At 43.5% G+C, this 15,423-nt stretch overlaps 1 protein-coding gene across 3 annotated transcripts in view; it reads right to left on the reverse strand.

The window, feature by feature from the left end:
- The window catches only part of FLI1 (Fli-1 proto-oncogene, ETS transcription factor), a 91,505-nt gene extending 80,164 nt beyond the window's left edge, over positions 1 to 11,341 (reverse strand). For 2 of the 3 annotated variants that reach the window (XM_019470389.1, XM_009272994.2), the window contains exons 1-2: positions 10,999 to 11,341; positions 8,946 to 9,054 (exon numbers count right to left, since the gene is read on the reverse strand). In XM_019470389.1, coding sequence (XP_019325934.1) covers positions 8,946 to 9,011 — 66 coding nt within the window. In that variant the 5' untranslated portion in view covers positions 9,012 to 9,054; positions 10,999 to 11,341. The remainder of the gene's footprint in view (positions 1 to 8,945; positions 9,055 to 10,998) is intronic. The other variant, XM_009272990.1, reaches the window with a different exon arrangement.
- Positions 11,342 to 15,423: the final 4,082 nt, after the last annotated feature.

Raw genomic sequence — 15,423 nt, forward strand, 5'->3', positions numbered from 1 at the left:
GCATAGTTGTCCCCCCCCCTCCTTCCTTTCTCCGTTGCAAAAAACCCCCCCTGCCCCCTCCCCCCCCCCCCCCGCCCCCGCAAATACTCTTTTCTCCGCTCCCCCTTCAGAGTTACCACATGGCAGGCTGCAGCAACCAGAAAAGCAAGAGGTTAAAGGGAAGAGTGAAACGCATCCTTTCAAAACCCAAATGGTTTCCTCTCTAGACAACACTCTCTACCAGCCCCGAAAAACAACGGGGGTGGGGGGTGAGGGAGAGGACAGGCTGAGGATCTTAACCGCGAAAGGAAGGGGGAAAAAAAAATACCCTGGAAGGAGCCTCTGTCATCGACGGACCTCACAGAGCATTTTGGTTTTAGGCTGCGTGACCGACAGGTCTTGGACGGGCTGGCGCTGGGGGAGAGCCGGGGAGCTGAGAGCGGCAGGGAGAAACCACCTGAAAACGTGCCCAGGTTACGGGAGAGGAGCCCAGCCTTTGCAAAACACCCTTTTCCCCTCGCCGGGCTGAAGAGACAAACAAGTCCGGCACCCGCAGCGGATCCCCAGTGCTCCTGAAGCCTGGAAGATGTCAAACAGACCCCCCTCCATCCCACCTAGAGATATTTTAGGAGCCCGGCTCTGCATTTTATTGCCAGACGGGCACCGTGACCCCCAGGGGCTTATTTTGCATGTCTGAGGATGACTCGAAATGAAGCTTGTTCGGGTCACTTGCCAGATCGGGTCCATCAGGGATGTTCCGTGCTTTACCTCTTGTGTTTGGTCTAAAATAAGATTTGCGAAAAGTCCAAGAGATAAGGTAATGAGCGAAGTTGTTAAACATTATAACAGACAAGCTGAACAATCTACTATTTTCCTCCCAAATAATGTAACAATAGAACCTTTGCTTCATCTTTTCTTTTTTTTCCTCCCCCCCTAAAAACAAAACAACCCAAAACCTTGAAGTTATCTCAAACTTTTTGGAAAAGGCTGGAATATTCATAAACTCCGTGCGCCAAGCTCTGAATCATCCTAGGTGATTGTTCAGTGACTTTGGGTGTTTAACTGTTTGAGAGGAAGGGAGCAAAGACCGGCAGGGGAAAGGAAAGCCATCGCCGGGCACGGTGCTGATCAATGTGCTCAAGTTTTAATCCGATGCTCAACTTTTGGATGCGTTTACAGTAAAGGAATTATGATCTGTTTAATGTGGTTACCACCAGACATCTGGGAAATCATTTGATCTTGGCAACCACGGAAGACTGGTAGAAATTGGTAGAAATCGGTTACTCCCCAATTATTTTTTTTTTCACTCCGCTTATGAATGAAACGAAATTCTCGACCCAAGTTTTTAATCAGTTCAATATCGATCTCAAGCGCTTGACATGTCCCCACCTCCTCTCTTCGTCCTGATAATTGGGTTACACCGACTGCAGCCTCACACAGAGAAGGTGAAAACGCCGGTTTTGGCGTGATCCGATTGAAATTAATAAGGACAGGCTGGGGGGGAATTTGGCCCAGGACCATTCCACGTCCAGTATGAAAGGAGTTAACCCCTCTGTGTAGTTCAATGCCAGTCCTTCGCGGGACTACATAGCCTCAAAGATACGCATTTTCTGTCTGTAATTCACGCGGGATTAGTGGCCATCACTTCAGAATTAAAACTGTCTAGTTATTCTATAGGAATAAACACAATAAAAACCTTCCCGGGCCTCAGTTGCAGGTTAGAAGTATTCTTTGCGGAGGATGGGAAAGGGGCTTGGCTTATTTCACCCTCTCTTACCCGAACAGCATCAGCTGAGCTCTCGTTAACCCCCAGCCTGGGACTGTCACTTTGAACTAACGCCGTAAATAGGGGAGGGGAGCCCCAGAAACCAGCAGCCACGCCCCGACTTTGTCGCTAGAAAGCGGCTCATTTCCCACTAACTACCCACTAACTGTGACAAAGTGTGCTCTTTTTTTTTAAACTAGCTTTTTCTATACGTGTATTTACATACCTTGTGCTAGGTATATTGTGTGCATATATTACATACATATAAAACTTCCTATATGGACTATCCTCTGTAACCGTATTTACAATATTTACCATCATTCTTTGCCCGGAGCTGTATTTGCAGAAGGCCAGGGTCTATTCTGCTCCGGTCTTTACTAGAGGGAAAATCTCCACCAACTTCAGTGAATGTTTAAAATTTCCGGGTCTGAGTTTCCTCTGGCACCGACTCCGTTGCAGAATGAAAAACGCAATGTGTTTTGTTTATTTTCTAAACCCACATTCTTACAAGCAAAAAGCCCGAACTACAGCCCTGGGATTTGATCCCCAGAAACGAATCCCAATTCTAAACTAAACTAATTGGGCAAACCTCTGCTTTTCAGCTACAGCAAAAAAAGGAATCAGTCGCGTTTTCCAGCCCCACAGCTGAAGGATCGGGTCCCTCCTACCTCTTGGTCTACAGGAACAGCTCATGGGATTTGGGAACTTGAAGCCGGAAAGTTATTCACTGCTAATCGGTACTAAGTAAAACATAACGTCTTAGAAGTGGTGTGGAGAAGATGCAGTAGCTTTGAAGCTGCATCGCAATTAGGCGGAGAGTGGGGTAAGCAGTGTCCTGGCTAGTTTTATTTGAGCTCCGTGTCCCAATAAAACAGCCCCCGCCCTCCCTTCCTCCCCCATCCCGCAATTATTGAAAAGCTAAGGCACAAAAAAACAAAAATACTGAAGGCCAAAAAAACAGGCTGCAGTGCACTAGCTCCAAACGTCTGGCCCCTCGCTTGAGGCCATAATTAATTTGAGATTTATTTTTATTGGAGAACCCAGTCTCGTCTGACCTTAGCCAAACAAGACTTCAGCTAGACCCTTGATGCGCTTGAATGGAACAGAATATTTCTCTCTAACTTCTCTTCAGGCGTCCGTGCCTGCTTTGAATTTGTTTCCTCAGACTTCATATATTTGGAGATTTGCAGGAAAGATTTAAAGCATTTTTCCCCCCTCAGTATTCACTTTCTTTTTCTTCCCTTTTTGCTCCCCTTTCCCTCCACACCTCCTCTCTTTCTAAACGCAGGGCTGGGAGAGCATAGGAAAGGCTGGAATACAAAATTCCCTGGATCCAGCATATTGGTGGGGGGCGTTTTTCTGTAAATTGTGAAAGAATGGAGCCATTAGAAGGTCGCAGAGTTGGGGAGGAGGGTTGGCTGCTTGAATGCTGCTGTCTAAAGGCGGGAGTCACTGTAAAACCTTGTCCCTTGTGCCCGAGAGCCTGGTTTATTTTAGAAAGCTCCAGCATGCTACGTTTCCAGGAGAGAAACAACGTTTCTCCCACCTTCGCCACCTAAATTCAAACCGTGTCTCGAAGGTAAAGGCGGAGAGAAACAGTATCAGCCCTTCCCCGCGCCGTTCTGGGGTTGAGCACGGGGGAAAAAAAGTCAGGCGGAATTCGCTGGACACCGGGAAATGGGAAGGGATTTTTCTATTTAAAATAGAGAGGTAGGTGCAAACAAGAACTAAATCCTTAAGCCCCAAGTTGTCATAAGGCATTAATCAGCGGCTTGCTAAAGTCTAACGACTTAGCGTTTCTGCCTCAAGAAATGAGCGTCAAAAAAAGGAGAATGATTCGGTGTATCCGTAGATTAATCATCACGAAGTGTGAGAATGACGTAAGAGCTCACGGCAATTTCTGCCCCCTCTACCCCTGCCGGCAAAGCTACTGCAATTCCCACCTTCTCTGGAGGTGCCTGGTCCCGTCCTCCCGAGCGCGGGTGGGAGGAACTGAAATTCTGCGGGACGCAGAAACGATGATGCGCTAGAGGATGCTTTCAGTAGGAATAATACTACCTGAACTGGGGAAAAAACAGTCCATGAAGGCTTTGATTTTCCCTTTTGTGCCAGGCTAAGGCTCTCTAGCCGTTCTTAAGAGCGTGGTGCAGGTTCCTGTCTGCTCCACACAGCCGCGCTCCCAGCATCCGTCCGTCCCTGAGCACCTGCGGGATGACCCGCGCACAGGTCCCCCTGCAGCGCCTTCCCCTCGGTTGGTTCATCAGGCACCATCTCCGCTGCGAGATTTCTGTTGTAAAAAAAATGAAATAACGGGGTATTCTTTCCTCGCAACCTGTCCCCGAGCAGCTTCTGGCTGCTACTGTTCAGCGGGAAAGACAACGCGTCCGCGTCAGGGTTTGGCAGTAGCCTTCGTATTGCCCACTCCAAAGAAAATCTCCCTGTTTTGTCCTTAAAAAAAAAATTAAAACCCCTCTCTCTTTCGGGATTCTGTAAACTTTCCAGGCAGAGTGAAAGCAAGAACAAACCAAATATTGTTTCCAGCCACCCAGACTATTTTGCCTCCATGAATGTGCTTCTTTGTACGGTACCACAAACGTTATGGCTGCATGAAATCCATTTTTAAAGCGAGAAGTCCCGCTCTTGCACGGTGGCTCCTCCCTGGAGGAAAGTCCATCTTCGTGCCCGTTCAAGGGTCTGTGCTGCAGACCGTTTTCCTCACAAGCTCGCAAAGGGGAGCATGCAGTTGCTTTGTGGGTGTTCCCCAAAACTCCCCGGGGGGTCCGAGTGGGGAGCGAGCACGCTGCCTCCCCCAAGAGCCCCGGGTCTGCGCGGGTCCAAGGTGTCCCAGCGCGTTACCCGAGCAGCTTCTGGGGAACTGCCCGAAATATCTCCCCTCGGGAAACTATTTTAAATATCATCCCCAGGCGCGGCAGAGGAAAGGAGGGGAAAAGCAGGGGTGATGCCGGGTTACCCGCTCCTGTGTGATGGGGAGCACTACCGCCCTCCCCTTTGACTTCTTCTCCTGCACGGGCCAAGGGACTTTACCCAGCGGGTTTTGCCTCAAGCTGGCAGAGCTGGTACCTGGAAAAGGAGGTCCAGGAGAAGGGAGGTTCGCCCCGGCCCCGGGATGCTCTGCAGAGCCCCGAGAGCTTCAGGCGCTGCCTTGGGGAGGGCAGGGCGGGAGCTGTGTTTACAAGCTGGGGAACCGAAAGCAGAAGCGATGACTTTCTCTGTGCGAGGAGGGGAGTGATAGAAGAGGAGATAAGCGTTTGGATGTTGCTGAAGGGCGTCAGAAAAGCGCGGGTGAATAACACATCCCCAAAATTATTTTTTCTTGTACCGCCTTTACACACATATTAAACCACAAACTGGCAGTGCAGAAGGGGAGTGAAGTCTGCTGTGGCCCGGAGTAGCTTGTGGCAATGGTAATAACTAAAAATTCAGTATTCAGAGGTCATGTTGCTTTGCTTATAGCCCTAATTCTTTCCATATCCCTACAGCCAGGATTCCAGCGCTGTCTTTTAAAATTTAATTTCCCAATTATATTACATATTTCATTCTCTAAAGTCAAATACTCATGTTTAGATGAGATTAGCACCCTCTGACATACAGTAAATTATTAACTACTTGCAGATCAGTAAGTCCCATAATGGTATAAGGAATAGAAATCTTTATCAGTTATGTAGAATAAACCAGTAAGGATCAAGACGATTTTTTATATTTATGATTTCCTACCCGTCTATCTCGTTAAGGCCCATACAAGAAGTGTGTACGAGAGAAGAATGGGTAGTCCTGTCATGAGGTTATATAGGATCTTTTAACAGTGCTTTAGATACAGATCCATATGTCCTATGTGGTTGTGATGTAAATCAAGGTTACAACACCGCAAGCTGAACTTTGCCAGTATGACTCAACATAAACCATCCTTGTTAAAACAAACCATTTTAGAAATGAAATCCTCTTCTTCCTCCTCCAGCCCTTTTGCATTTTGAAAGCCATGGCAAGAAAACAAGTGTGGCCTGAAGGTGGTCACAGGCTATTTTGTACCCCAGGGGTATGACAGCAAATTTGTTCCTCCTGGGAGCTCCTGTGGAACACCCTGCTAGCAACCCCCTCTCGGTTACAACATGTAGAGACGAGGCATTTTTCTGCACAAGGCATAGAACAAACATAAAGCTTATATACATGATGGATTTGTTGAAGAGGATTTATAGAAGACATTGATCCCGATCTTGCTTTTTCTGTTGTGTCATGGGGATACTGTACACATCACCAGCTGACATTCCATGAAAGTAATAAATAAAATACTTCTCCCTCCCACAAGACAATCAAATAAGTGGGTTTTTTTTTTTCTGGAGAAGGAATGACATAAAAGAAAATAATTAAAAAAAAGACCTGGGAAGAGAAAGGAATTGGAACTCAACCTGCTGCTTTTCAAACTTCTTGCTCACCACAACTTGGGAAGTCCTCAAAGATCAGTGTGGGGAAGCAGAAAAGAGAAGGCAGGTGCTGCCTAAATCTGAACAGTGCCTTGTTCTTACACAGCACTTTCATCCACACTCTAAAGATGGAGAAATAGAGGAAAAGAAGAGTTGAAGTGTCTTGCTCAGGAGCACCAAGCCCACCCCGGCAGGGCTTGGATCCATACCCACGTTTCTCGACTATCTGCCTAGATCACTGGTCAATCCCACCTCTCCTACAAATAAGCCAGTCACAGTCAGAATCTCTCTGTTGGCCCTGGGTGCATTTCAGTCCATGGAAACTGTTGCCAGACTCAGAGGGGCCAGAGACTGACCTAACCTGTGCGTTTAAGGCTCTGATCCTCCTGAATTTAACCATGTTCCTACTTTTAAGGAGAGCCTCACTAATCTGAATGAGCTACCCAGGTACCATTTTGCACCATTGGTACTGAGCTGCCCAACTTAAAACTTTTAAGAGTCAACGGGAGATATTTCCTTTGTCTTCAGAGGACTTTGGGTCAGTCCTAAGAGACTTCTGTCAAAATCCTGGTGAGTTTTTTAAGCACGGGAACAAGTGCTTAAAATTCATTTCCCCAATGACATTGGTGTGAATGAAGCTTTACAGAGAAAATACCAAAGAGAAGGTCCTTGCCCAAAACAACGGCAGCTGATGATGAAGGGTTGTAATAAAAGGCAGAGCGTTCAGCATCACACAGCTCAGTTATCCCTCCACTGCTGAAACAGTGGATATAAGTCCAGCCTGAGGAGTTCTTCCGGGTGGATAAAACACATACTTACGTGAAGAGAACCTTGTCCAAGCACTTTGCCTGCAGGATTGTACTTAATGAGAAGGCTATCCCTTAGTTACGGATAGACTCACTCAATCCTGCTGGAATGTTAAATTATTTAGGCCTGTATCTTGGTTCCACTTAATTCAAAAGGAATTTTGCTACTAACTGGAGCGGCAGCTGGATCTAGCCTCACAACAAAAGGCAATGATACCATAATATAGGATGTCAAAGGGCCTTCATCTCTTCATTGTAAACAGAACACATCTCAGATCACTTCCCACATACAGGAACTCCAAAGAGAAATTAATGCTAAAGCTGGGCACAGACTGCATAACATGTTTCTTTACTTGAACTTTGAGCGAATTTGCTGTCGTGAGACTTGAATTTCATTTGTTTTCCACGGAGTTTCTATGCTTCCAGAATCTGGTCCAAAGCTATATGAATTTAATAAGCAAAATTAAATCACCAACTGTCCCTGGAAGGTTGAGCTATGAGTGTGATTTTGGGGTATATCAACTGAATATGGAATCTTGACCATTCCCAGTCGGATTTGCTCTAGAAACCTGGTCCAGGGAGCTGCACAAGTTCACCCAATCAGGGAATACAAGTAATGCCACATGACCCAGGAGTTATCCCACCAACCTTGCATTTCAAATACTAATACTAACAAACTGCCCACAAAAGTGAGCTGTAGCCTAGGGATTATATACAGAAATCATCCAGTGAATCATTTCCAATAATGTGTATGTACATGAAAATCACAATTGGCATAAGCAAACATCCCTTCACAGTTCAAAGTCAGTTTCTAGCCACTTATGAGCTAAGACAGAGAATAGCTTCTGTTACAAAACTCCATAAGGGCATTTCTCACCCTGGGTCATTGCAATTCACAAGCTGCTTGCTTGCACAAACTCGGTGTAATGCACACTGTGGGCTTGAAGCAACTGTGAGCATTTGAGAAGGAACGCGTGGAAGGGCAAAGCACTGAGCATTGGCACCAGCTCCACGAATGCCGGATCAGCTGCCTCCTCCAACACCACTCAGCATGTGCTCCTTCACATAGTGAGCTATTCCATCATTTTGGTAAAGGGGCGGGATAGTCCATAACTGTCCATAACTGGATTTCTTTTTTTTTTTTTTTTTTTTTTTTTTACTTAAGAAAAAAAAGAAAGATATACAAACAACTATTTAGAGTGCAAGTCTAGTAGTACCTGGCATTAACTGTTATCAGTAAAACCAACTGAGGTCAGTTTGCCTACTAAATTGTATGGAAGTATTGCTCAAGGAAAACCATAAGTAACACTGTGAAAGAAATCCCAGTATTATATAGCGTTGCCTGGTATGACAATCCATTTCTTCAGTAACTGAAAGAGATGTTTTGGTTTAACTCATTAAATATTTTTTCCCCTCTAAATCCCATTTGAAATGTACCTTTCAAAAAACATAACTTCACATATCATCTTGCATATTGAATTCAGTAGTTGGCGCAGCAGAGAAGTAGAGGGATATTAAATGAAATTCAGCTCTGGTTCAAGACTAAATGGTATCTAGGAAATCAGAAAATTGGAAGCTAATTTAAGAAACCACTATGATATAACATTGGTAGCACACCACCACTATCATATTGGTTTCAGAGCAACAAACCACTACCATAATGTAATTCAGGACACCCTCATTATAATACTAGTTATAGTATAACCCATCAAACCAAGCATCAATGTGTTATAAAAGCCAAGACCACTTTAACATATTGTTAGTCCCTGATGATACAACTTTTGACTCAACCCTGCATATTTCCAGAATGGTAACTGTGATACTTGAGACTCTAACCCCTCTCCCACCGAAGGCAGAAGGATTTTTTTTCCTGCTAAATTCAGTAAGAATGGGAATGAGATTTTCAACTAATGCAAATGATTGTGAATTTTGGAGGATTGTAATTTTTGACATTACCTGTTTAAAGATGCTGTCATGTCTTACCTTGACGTAAGACGAAGTGTCTGGTACAGTCTGAAACATCCTTACTTGTTTAATAGATATATTTAAAGGTCCTAAAATTGACCTGAAATAAAAAAAAAAATCAAATAATAGATACGTATATAGAAAAGTAAAGAAACAAAGCATTGTTTTAAATTTCATTACTAATCTTACTTTTTAAGAGAAGTGATTAAGTGTTTAAAGGACACAGAAAAAACGTCCACCACAGTAACTAAAAGTCAAGTAATAGACAGGACTTCATAAAGCAGGGTTTCATTTCTATGCTTTAACAACAGTTTGGTTTTGCTTTTGGATTTCCTCCCGCCACCCCCCCCAGGAAAAGAGCCTTCTTCACTTTTGACCAGAGCAGAGGGAAATGTTTGACATTTGATTAACTGAATTTCTTAGCCAACAATTAAAAGCCAGCTGAAATACTCATGTTTTCATGTCGAGACTAGTTAACCCTATTGACTTGTATCCAAGGGTTTCACTTGACTAAATGAAGGGCAGTTGCCTTTCCTGACTCATTGAAACCATTCCGAGCCATTAGCCTGCCGGCCTCTATTGATTTAAAGAACCTTTCTCACCAAGAATAATTAAACAATAAATTAAAAATAAAAATAGTGAACGGAAGTATCATTCCAAAGAGCAATAAAAAGCCCCAGGGTTGTCAATCTCAGCCCTTCTATTTCGGATAGTGCCGTTACACGGTCAAACATAGCGGTGCTTTATCTCAGGCTTGCATCAATGCAGTGCATCTGTTTTTCTGTACTTCTAAGACTTGATGATCTCCCGATGAACAGGTTTTTTTGCCTCCCCCCCCCAAGTCATCACTACAGAGATTAACAACGATCGTGAAAAATGTAATGGTGTGTGGGAAGATAAATCTGCAGTCACTAAAATATCCGACAACTATTTTTTTTTCTACCCGCTCCTCTCAGGATCTTTAGTCCCCTTGGAAAGCGCGAGAAAACGATTAGCTTACTGTAATTAGTGCATCGTTAAGAAGCACGAGTCCTGTCCATCCCCCCCCCCCCCCCCCCCCTCATGTCCCCCAAATTATGGCCCTACACTCAGAAATATTATACTACAAATCAGGAATATACATAAAGAGCTGCGCACAAGCGGTCAATACTCCTGGGTTGTTTGTTTGTTTGTTTGGGTTTTTTTTTGCGAGCTCTTCAAGAAAAGCTGTGGGGTCCTAACTTCGCCCAGATCTAATACAACCCAGACGCCGCTGGTTAATCACGAAATATCCTTCGTTTGATTAACGAAGAAGCCCGCGCCGCGCTGGAGCTGTCTGCTCCCTGATCTCGGTAGCTGCCACCCCGCCAGCGAAAGCCGCGCTCGGCTCCCTTCCTCGGCCCCCGGCAACGCCAACCAGCCAGGGCAGCATCTCCCTGCCCGCAAAGCCAGCGCCACTGGCTTGCCTTGAAACATCTGCTGATTTAAAAGAAAAAAAATAGAGAAAGAAAGAAAAAAAAACCCCACAGCCCAACAACTCTGGAAAAGAAAAGTTCGCTATCTGCACGTAACCCCCCCTTTTATTGATTTTTAAAGCATTTATTACGCGGCCAGCTGGCACAGAAGGGCAACTGATTATAAAATCGACAATGTGTTTCTGATAAGTACAATTCTTTTTTCTGTCGTCCTCCCTCCTAACACATTCCAGTTTCTTTTGCTTCTGAACTTGCGACGGGGGGTGGGGGTAGACAGAGTTGAGGGACAAGGTAATTTTGCTTAGCCAGTAAATTTTCTAGGGTCAAGGATTCACATATCAGTTTCCCCTGCTCCCCTCTTTACCCCTAATTAGCGCTCCCCCCACCCCCGCTTACCTCCCTCTTATAATTACGCGTGTTCATATAAATAAATACATCTACGTATTTGGAGCCAGTCTTAAGAAGTCTGCTGTGGATTATTTATCAATCGTATTGCCCTGCCAGCATCAATCGCAATATAAAAGGGCCTCTTAAGCTACTTTTAGATTCGCCTCTTGCTTATTCTTATTACTATTATTTAAATGACTCACCTTTTATACCCTTTCCCCTCAACCAGTGGCAGACCAGTTTGTAAAGATCCAGGTTGAGACCAAAAATAAAACTCCCCACCAGTTCTGGATTACTACCCTCCCGCTGCAGTTTTGCAAAGAGGAGAGATTAAACTTGCTAGATCCAAAGCGGCGCTGAAGTTAAAATTCCCAGCCCATCCAGACAGGCTGCATCAACCAGGCATTTCCTCAGGGGGCTTCTGTAATGCTCGCAGCTCCAGGACGTGCTTTCCTTTCCCTCTCTTCTATGCCCTCTACTTTTCATTTGATTTCCGTTTTCCCCCTTATCAATATTTCAGTTGTTCCCTCAGATTAATCATGGCTATGTGACATCTTCGCCCAATGAGCCCGCCTGGCGCTACTCGCAACTTTAAAGAAAAAAAAAAAAAAAAAAGGAAAAAATTCACAACTTTCTTAAAAAAATATTGCTGAGGAGTCAAGCCGAAAAGAGACGCTGAGTGGAGCTCAAGTGCTAAAAAAAAGAAAAAATTCACAACTTTCTTAAAAAAATATTGCTGAGGAGTCAAGCCGAAAAGAGACGCTGAGTGGAGCTCAAGTGCTACTTTAAATCCCCTTTTTAAATAAGGAAGTTTCAAATATCCGTTTTTAAATCATCGTTCCTTACTTTGAGCTTTTTTTCCTGACTCTTACCTTGAAAATAGTTAACCCATTTCCCCCTGAAGCAGAACTAAAAATATCACAGACGACGCTGCAGATGCACACGGCTGGAAAAGGGAGATGAAATCGTCTCCAAACTATTCTCTCTATCGGATCAAGAATCGAGCATTTCTCTCTGCAAGCCGAAACCTCCAGATCCTTTTAGCCATTTAATAATACCCTATCAAATAGTAACGCATTTAGGGAGGGAAAGGAAACACATCTTCATTTCAGGGATATTTCTTTCCCCAACGGGGGTCACGTTTCTGGTGCGTATTGTTACCTCAGAAGGGTTCGCAGATAATATTTTGCACTAACCTGGGGAAGAAACTTCCAGGGATTTTAGTACGACATCAATTTTAAATGTAACCCTCAGAAGGGTTACCAAAACTATTTGGAAAATGTCCTTCCACTCTCTATTCTTTTTCTCTCCTTCCCGGCTTTGCCCCAAATTCCAACATATTGAAACATTTTTCTCCTTAATAAGAGGACCATATAAAGTGAAGGGGTGAAAGGGCAACTTGGGAGCCGTGCCTAGAGCTCCGCACACAATTTACTCTCTGGTAGACGAGGCGTTTAGCATTCCTCCCAATTTCCAAGGAAAACAGACTCAGACCTGTACCCAGTGACCAGGGACCTCGCCAGAGCCGCTTTTTAATATAGAAATTCTTCGGATTCTTTGTTATTATTATAATTGTTGTTGTTGTTTGTGTTAAGAGAAACGGTTTCCTAGGCAAGGTAAAGCGACAGGGATTTTAGGGAGGAGATAACTTCCGATGGAAGGAAAAACCAAAGCGACAGGAGGGACTCGCGAGGTGCATAGGAGAGAAAGGGGATCGAAAAAAACTAATCAGCGTTGTCATTTTTAAATGGCTTTAAAAAAAAATCGCATGCATCGGGGTTTAAAATGCTGTTTGCAAGCCTTAATCTCATTCTGTGGGGACGTGAACAACTCTTTCTGCACACTCACAACCGAGCTAGAGCTAGCTAGTGACCGAATCAGATCACATTTCAAAGTCATTTTTCATTCTTTTCTCACGTTTCCACGTGTGAATTACACAAAACACGTAGCTGAAGAGGAACCCCGAGGGCTTACTATTGGATAAACAAAACCCTGTTCCTCTTATTTTCGTTGAGGGGCAGCTAACAGGCGTTTCCATCTCTCCCCCATCCATTTTCCCTGCAAGTTTCCTTTATTTTTAGGCAAACGTGTCCAAAATCTCAGCCTAGCTCTGACAGGGACCACTGAGCACACGCACCTAATAAGCTGCAATGAAATAAACTTCAAAGGTTGGCATTAACAAAAACTTAGGACGTAAAGCACTTACAAGTTCAGGGGAAATGCTCGCCCTGAATCCTGAGCTGGGTTTGCTACCCCTTGTAATCAAACCCCACAGTCGAGTTGAGAAACCCATGTGGCTAGTTGCAGTCATCTTGGGAGCTTTACTAGCCCAAAAGAAAATTGCTGGCAAATTGGAAACAGCTGCAGCATTGGAGAGAGGAAAAAAAAATCACCCCCACACACACTCCTGAGCAGAGAAAGTTACAGAAGTTTTGTTTACACAAATAGCTCCAACGCAGACATGACATTTCAAGTTTTCATCAACAAACCGTAGGTGACTTGCATGTAAGCAACATTTCAACATTCATCACTGGCAGCGATTTTTCAAAGGTGCCTATGAAATCTCTCCCGCTCGCACATAGGCGCTTCCAGTTCGCTCCTATGGCAGCTGCTCTTGCCTGCGCCTATGCCCCCTTTAACAGGGTGCTAGCAACACAAACAGTGACTTAAAACCCACAAAGAATTTTATCCAAGGGGGGTGGAAACCTGACAAGTGCTCGATTCTCATAAGCCTGTCGGACAATTGCTAGAACAAATGAAACGGTGGAAAAGCTCGGAGTCCTGCAAAATGTGCTCTTTTCATGTTTTCTATTTATTAGATATGTTAAGAGAAAACAGACTCATATGAGTCCCAAATGTAGGCAGAGTATTAAAAGAGGCATGTGTATGCTCCAGCAATTACAGCTGAATTTGATTAAAAACGTCATGAGGACTGCAAAAGCAGGAGTTACCTGATACACTAACCCTGAGGTTGCTTTAGGATGAATTATAACACAATTCATTTTATTTTAATAGGTCACTATAAGATTAACTGTTTAAGGATGGAGCTGTGCTATAAATGTTTACATCAAACCAGAAATAAGCAAGCTTTACTTTCTGGTTGTTTAGAAATAATGTTTATTACATTTTAAAATTCCTCAACATGTTAATTAGAAATAAAGGGAAAGTATGTGAAGTCAAAAGGAGTTCCAGTGCTTGACATGTAACCACACACACACTTCTGTGCTTCAGTTTCTCTTTCCTAGGAGGAAAATGTGATGATTTTTAACTGGCCGTCATCATTTCCACGTGCTATGGGAAAATAATGACAACAATGGTTTTTCCCCCTGCTCCTCTCGCGGTCTTGGTCCAAGAGTTGAAGGCACTTTGTAGCCTGGGCCCATGGTCAAGAAGACCAGCCAAAGCCTGGGGTGATGACTCTGCCCGAGTAGCCCAGTGAAATCAGCCACCACCACAACCAAATCTGTGTGTTTGGGAGGGAGAAAGCTTGAAGACCCATCTGTGACCGACGGGGAAATTCCCACAGGTGTGAAGGACTTCAACACACCTTCCCACTTTCTGTTCCCAAAGCAGCGACTGTGTCTTTGAACTTGCTTTAGCTGGGACAAACATATCTCACAGATAGGTCCAAGAAATTGAATAAAAATAGCCTCATAAATTTCCCCCTTCAAGAAAGAAAGGGTGAAACAGAGAACTACCACGGAGAGATGTTCCTCTGATTTTTCATCTGGTGTACTGCTGGGGAGTTTTTGGATGAGATAAGAACCCCTCTGTGGCTGCAATTTTTTTTTCCCTGTACTATCTTTAAGCAACATCTAATACAATAGGTACGTGTGCATGGCTGGAACTCTAAGGAGCCGTTGAATTTAATTATCATTAGTCATAATGGTACCATATTGCTGAAATTAAAATATTAATTCTATAGGAAACTCCTACCTGTTAACATTTATTTTCATTTAGAATCAACAAGAAGGGCAAATGTAGAATTTTAGCATGAAAAGAAATTTCTGTAATGTTTACTTCAAGGAAAACTGAAGCGATCATCTCAAAAAGGTTTCATTCAGAGAAATCAGAAAGACCCGTTTCAGCGAAGATAGGCTGTTTCATTTTCACTAGTCAATGTAACTAAAACCACTTTGATAAATTCCACTGAAAATCAGCAAAACCGCTATGAATGTTTTTGGGAAAAACATTTCAGCTTTGCTAAATCACTTTCTACCATGAAAACCACCTTTGAAATAGAATATGTTTCACCCTGGTCTAATATTAATGATAAATGATTAGTATATTAAAATAAATAATCATAAATTATTGATAAAATCATTATCACAACAAAAGAAAAGCTTTAGTTACAGAGAGAAAATGAGGGGATAGGAAAAAAGGAATTGCCATTATCGTTAGACTCTGTATTATTCTTGAAAAAGGAATGTTAGGTGAAGGTTCATGTATGTCCCAGGAATTATAAATTCTGCTTAATGGGAACAAGAATCACTTTTGCTGAACTGTCTTGATTTGAGGACATGTTACTGTTTGGACTATTTATTTTGACTAGTGTTTATTGTGAAGTTACAAAAGGTGTGGGGATTGTTTTTGTTTTTAAAGACATGATCATTTACAAAACATTGGAG

The sequence above is a fragment of the Aptenodytes forsteri genome, unplaced genomic scaffold (assembly GCF_000699145.1).
Source record: "Aptenodytes forsteri isolate BGI_AS27 unplaced genomic scaffold, ASM69914v1 Scaffold126, whole genome shotgun sequence".
Classification (NCBI taxonomy): domain Eukaryota; kingdom Metazoa; phylum Chordata; class Aves; order Sphenisciformes; family Spheniscidae; genus Aptenodytes; species Aptenodytes forsteri.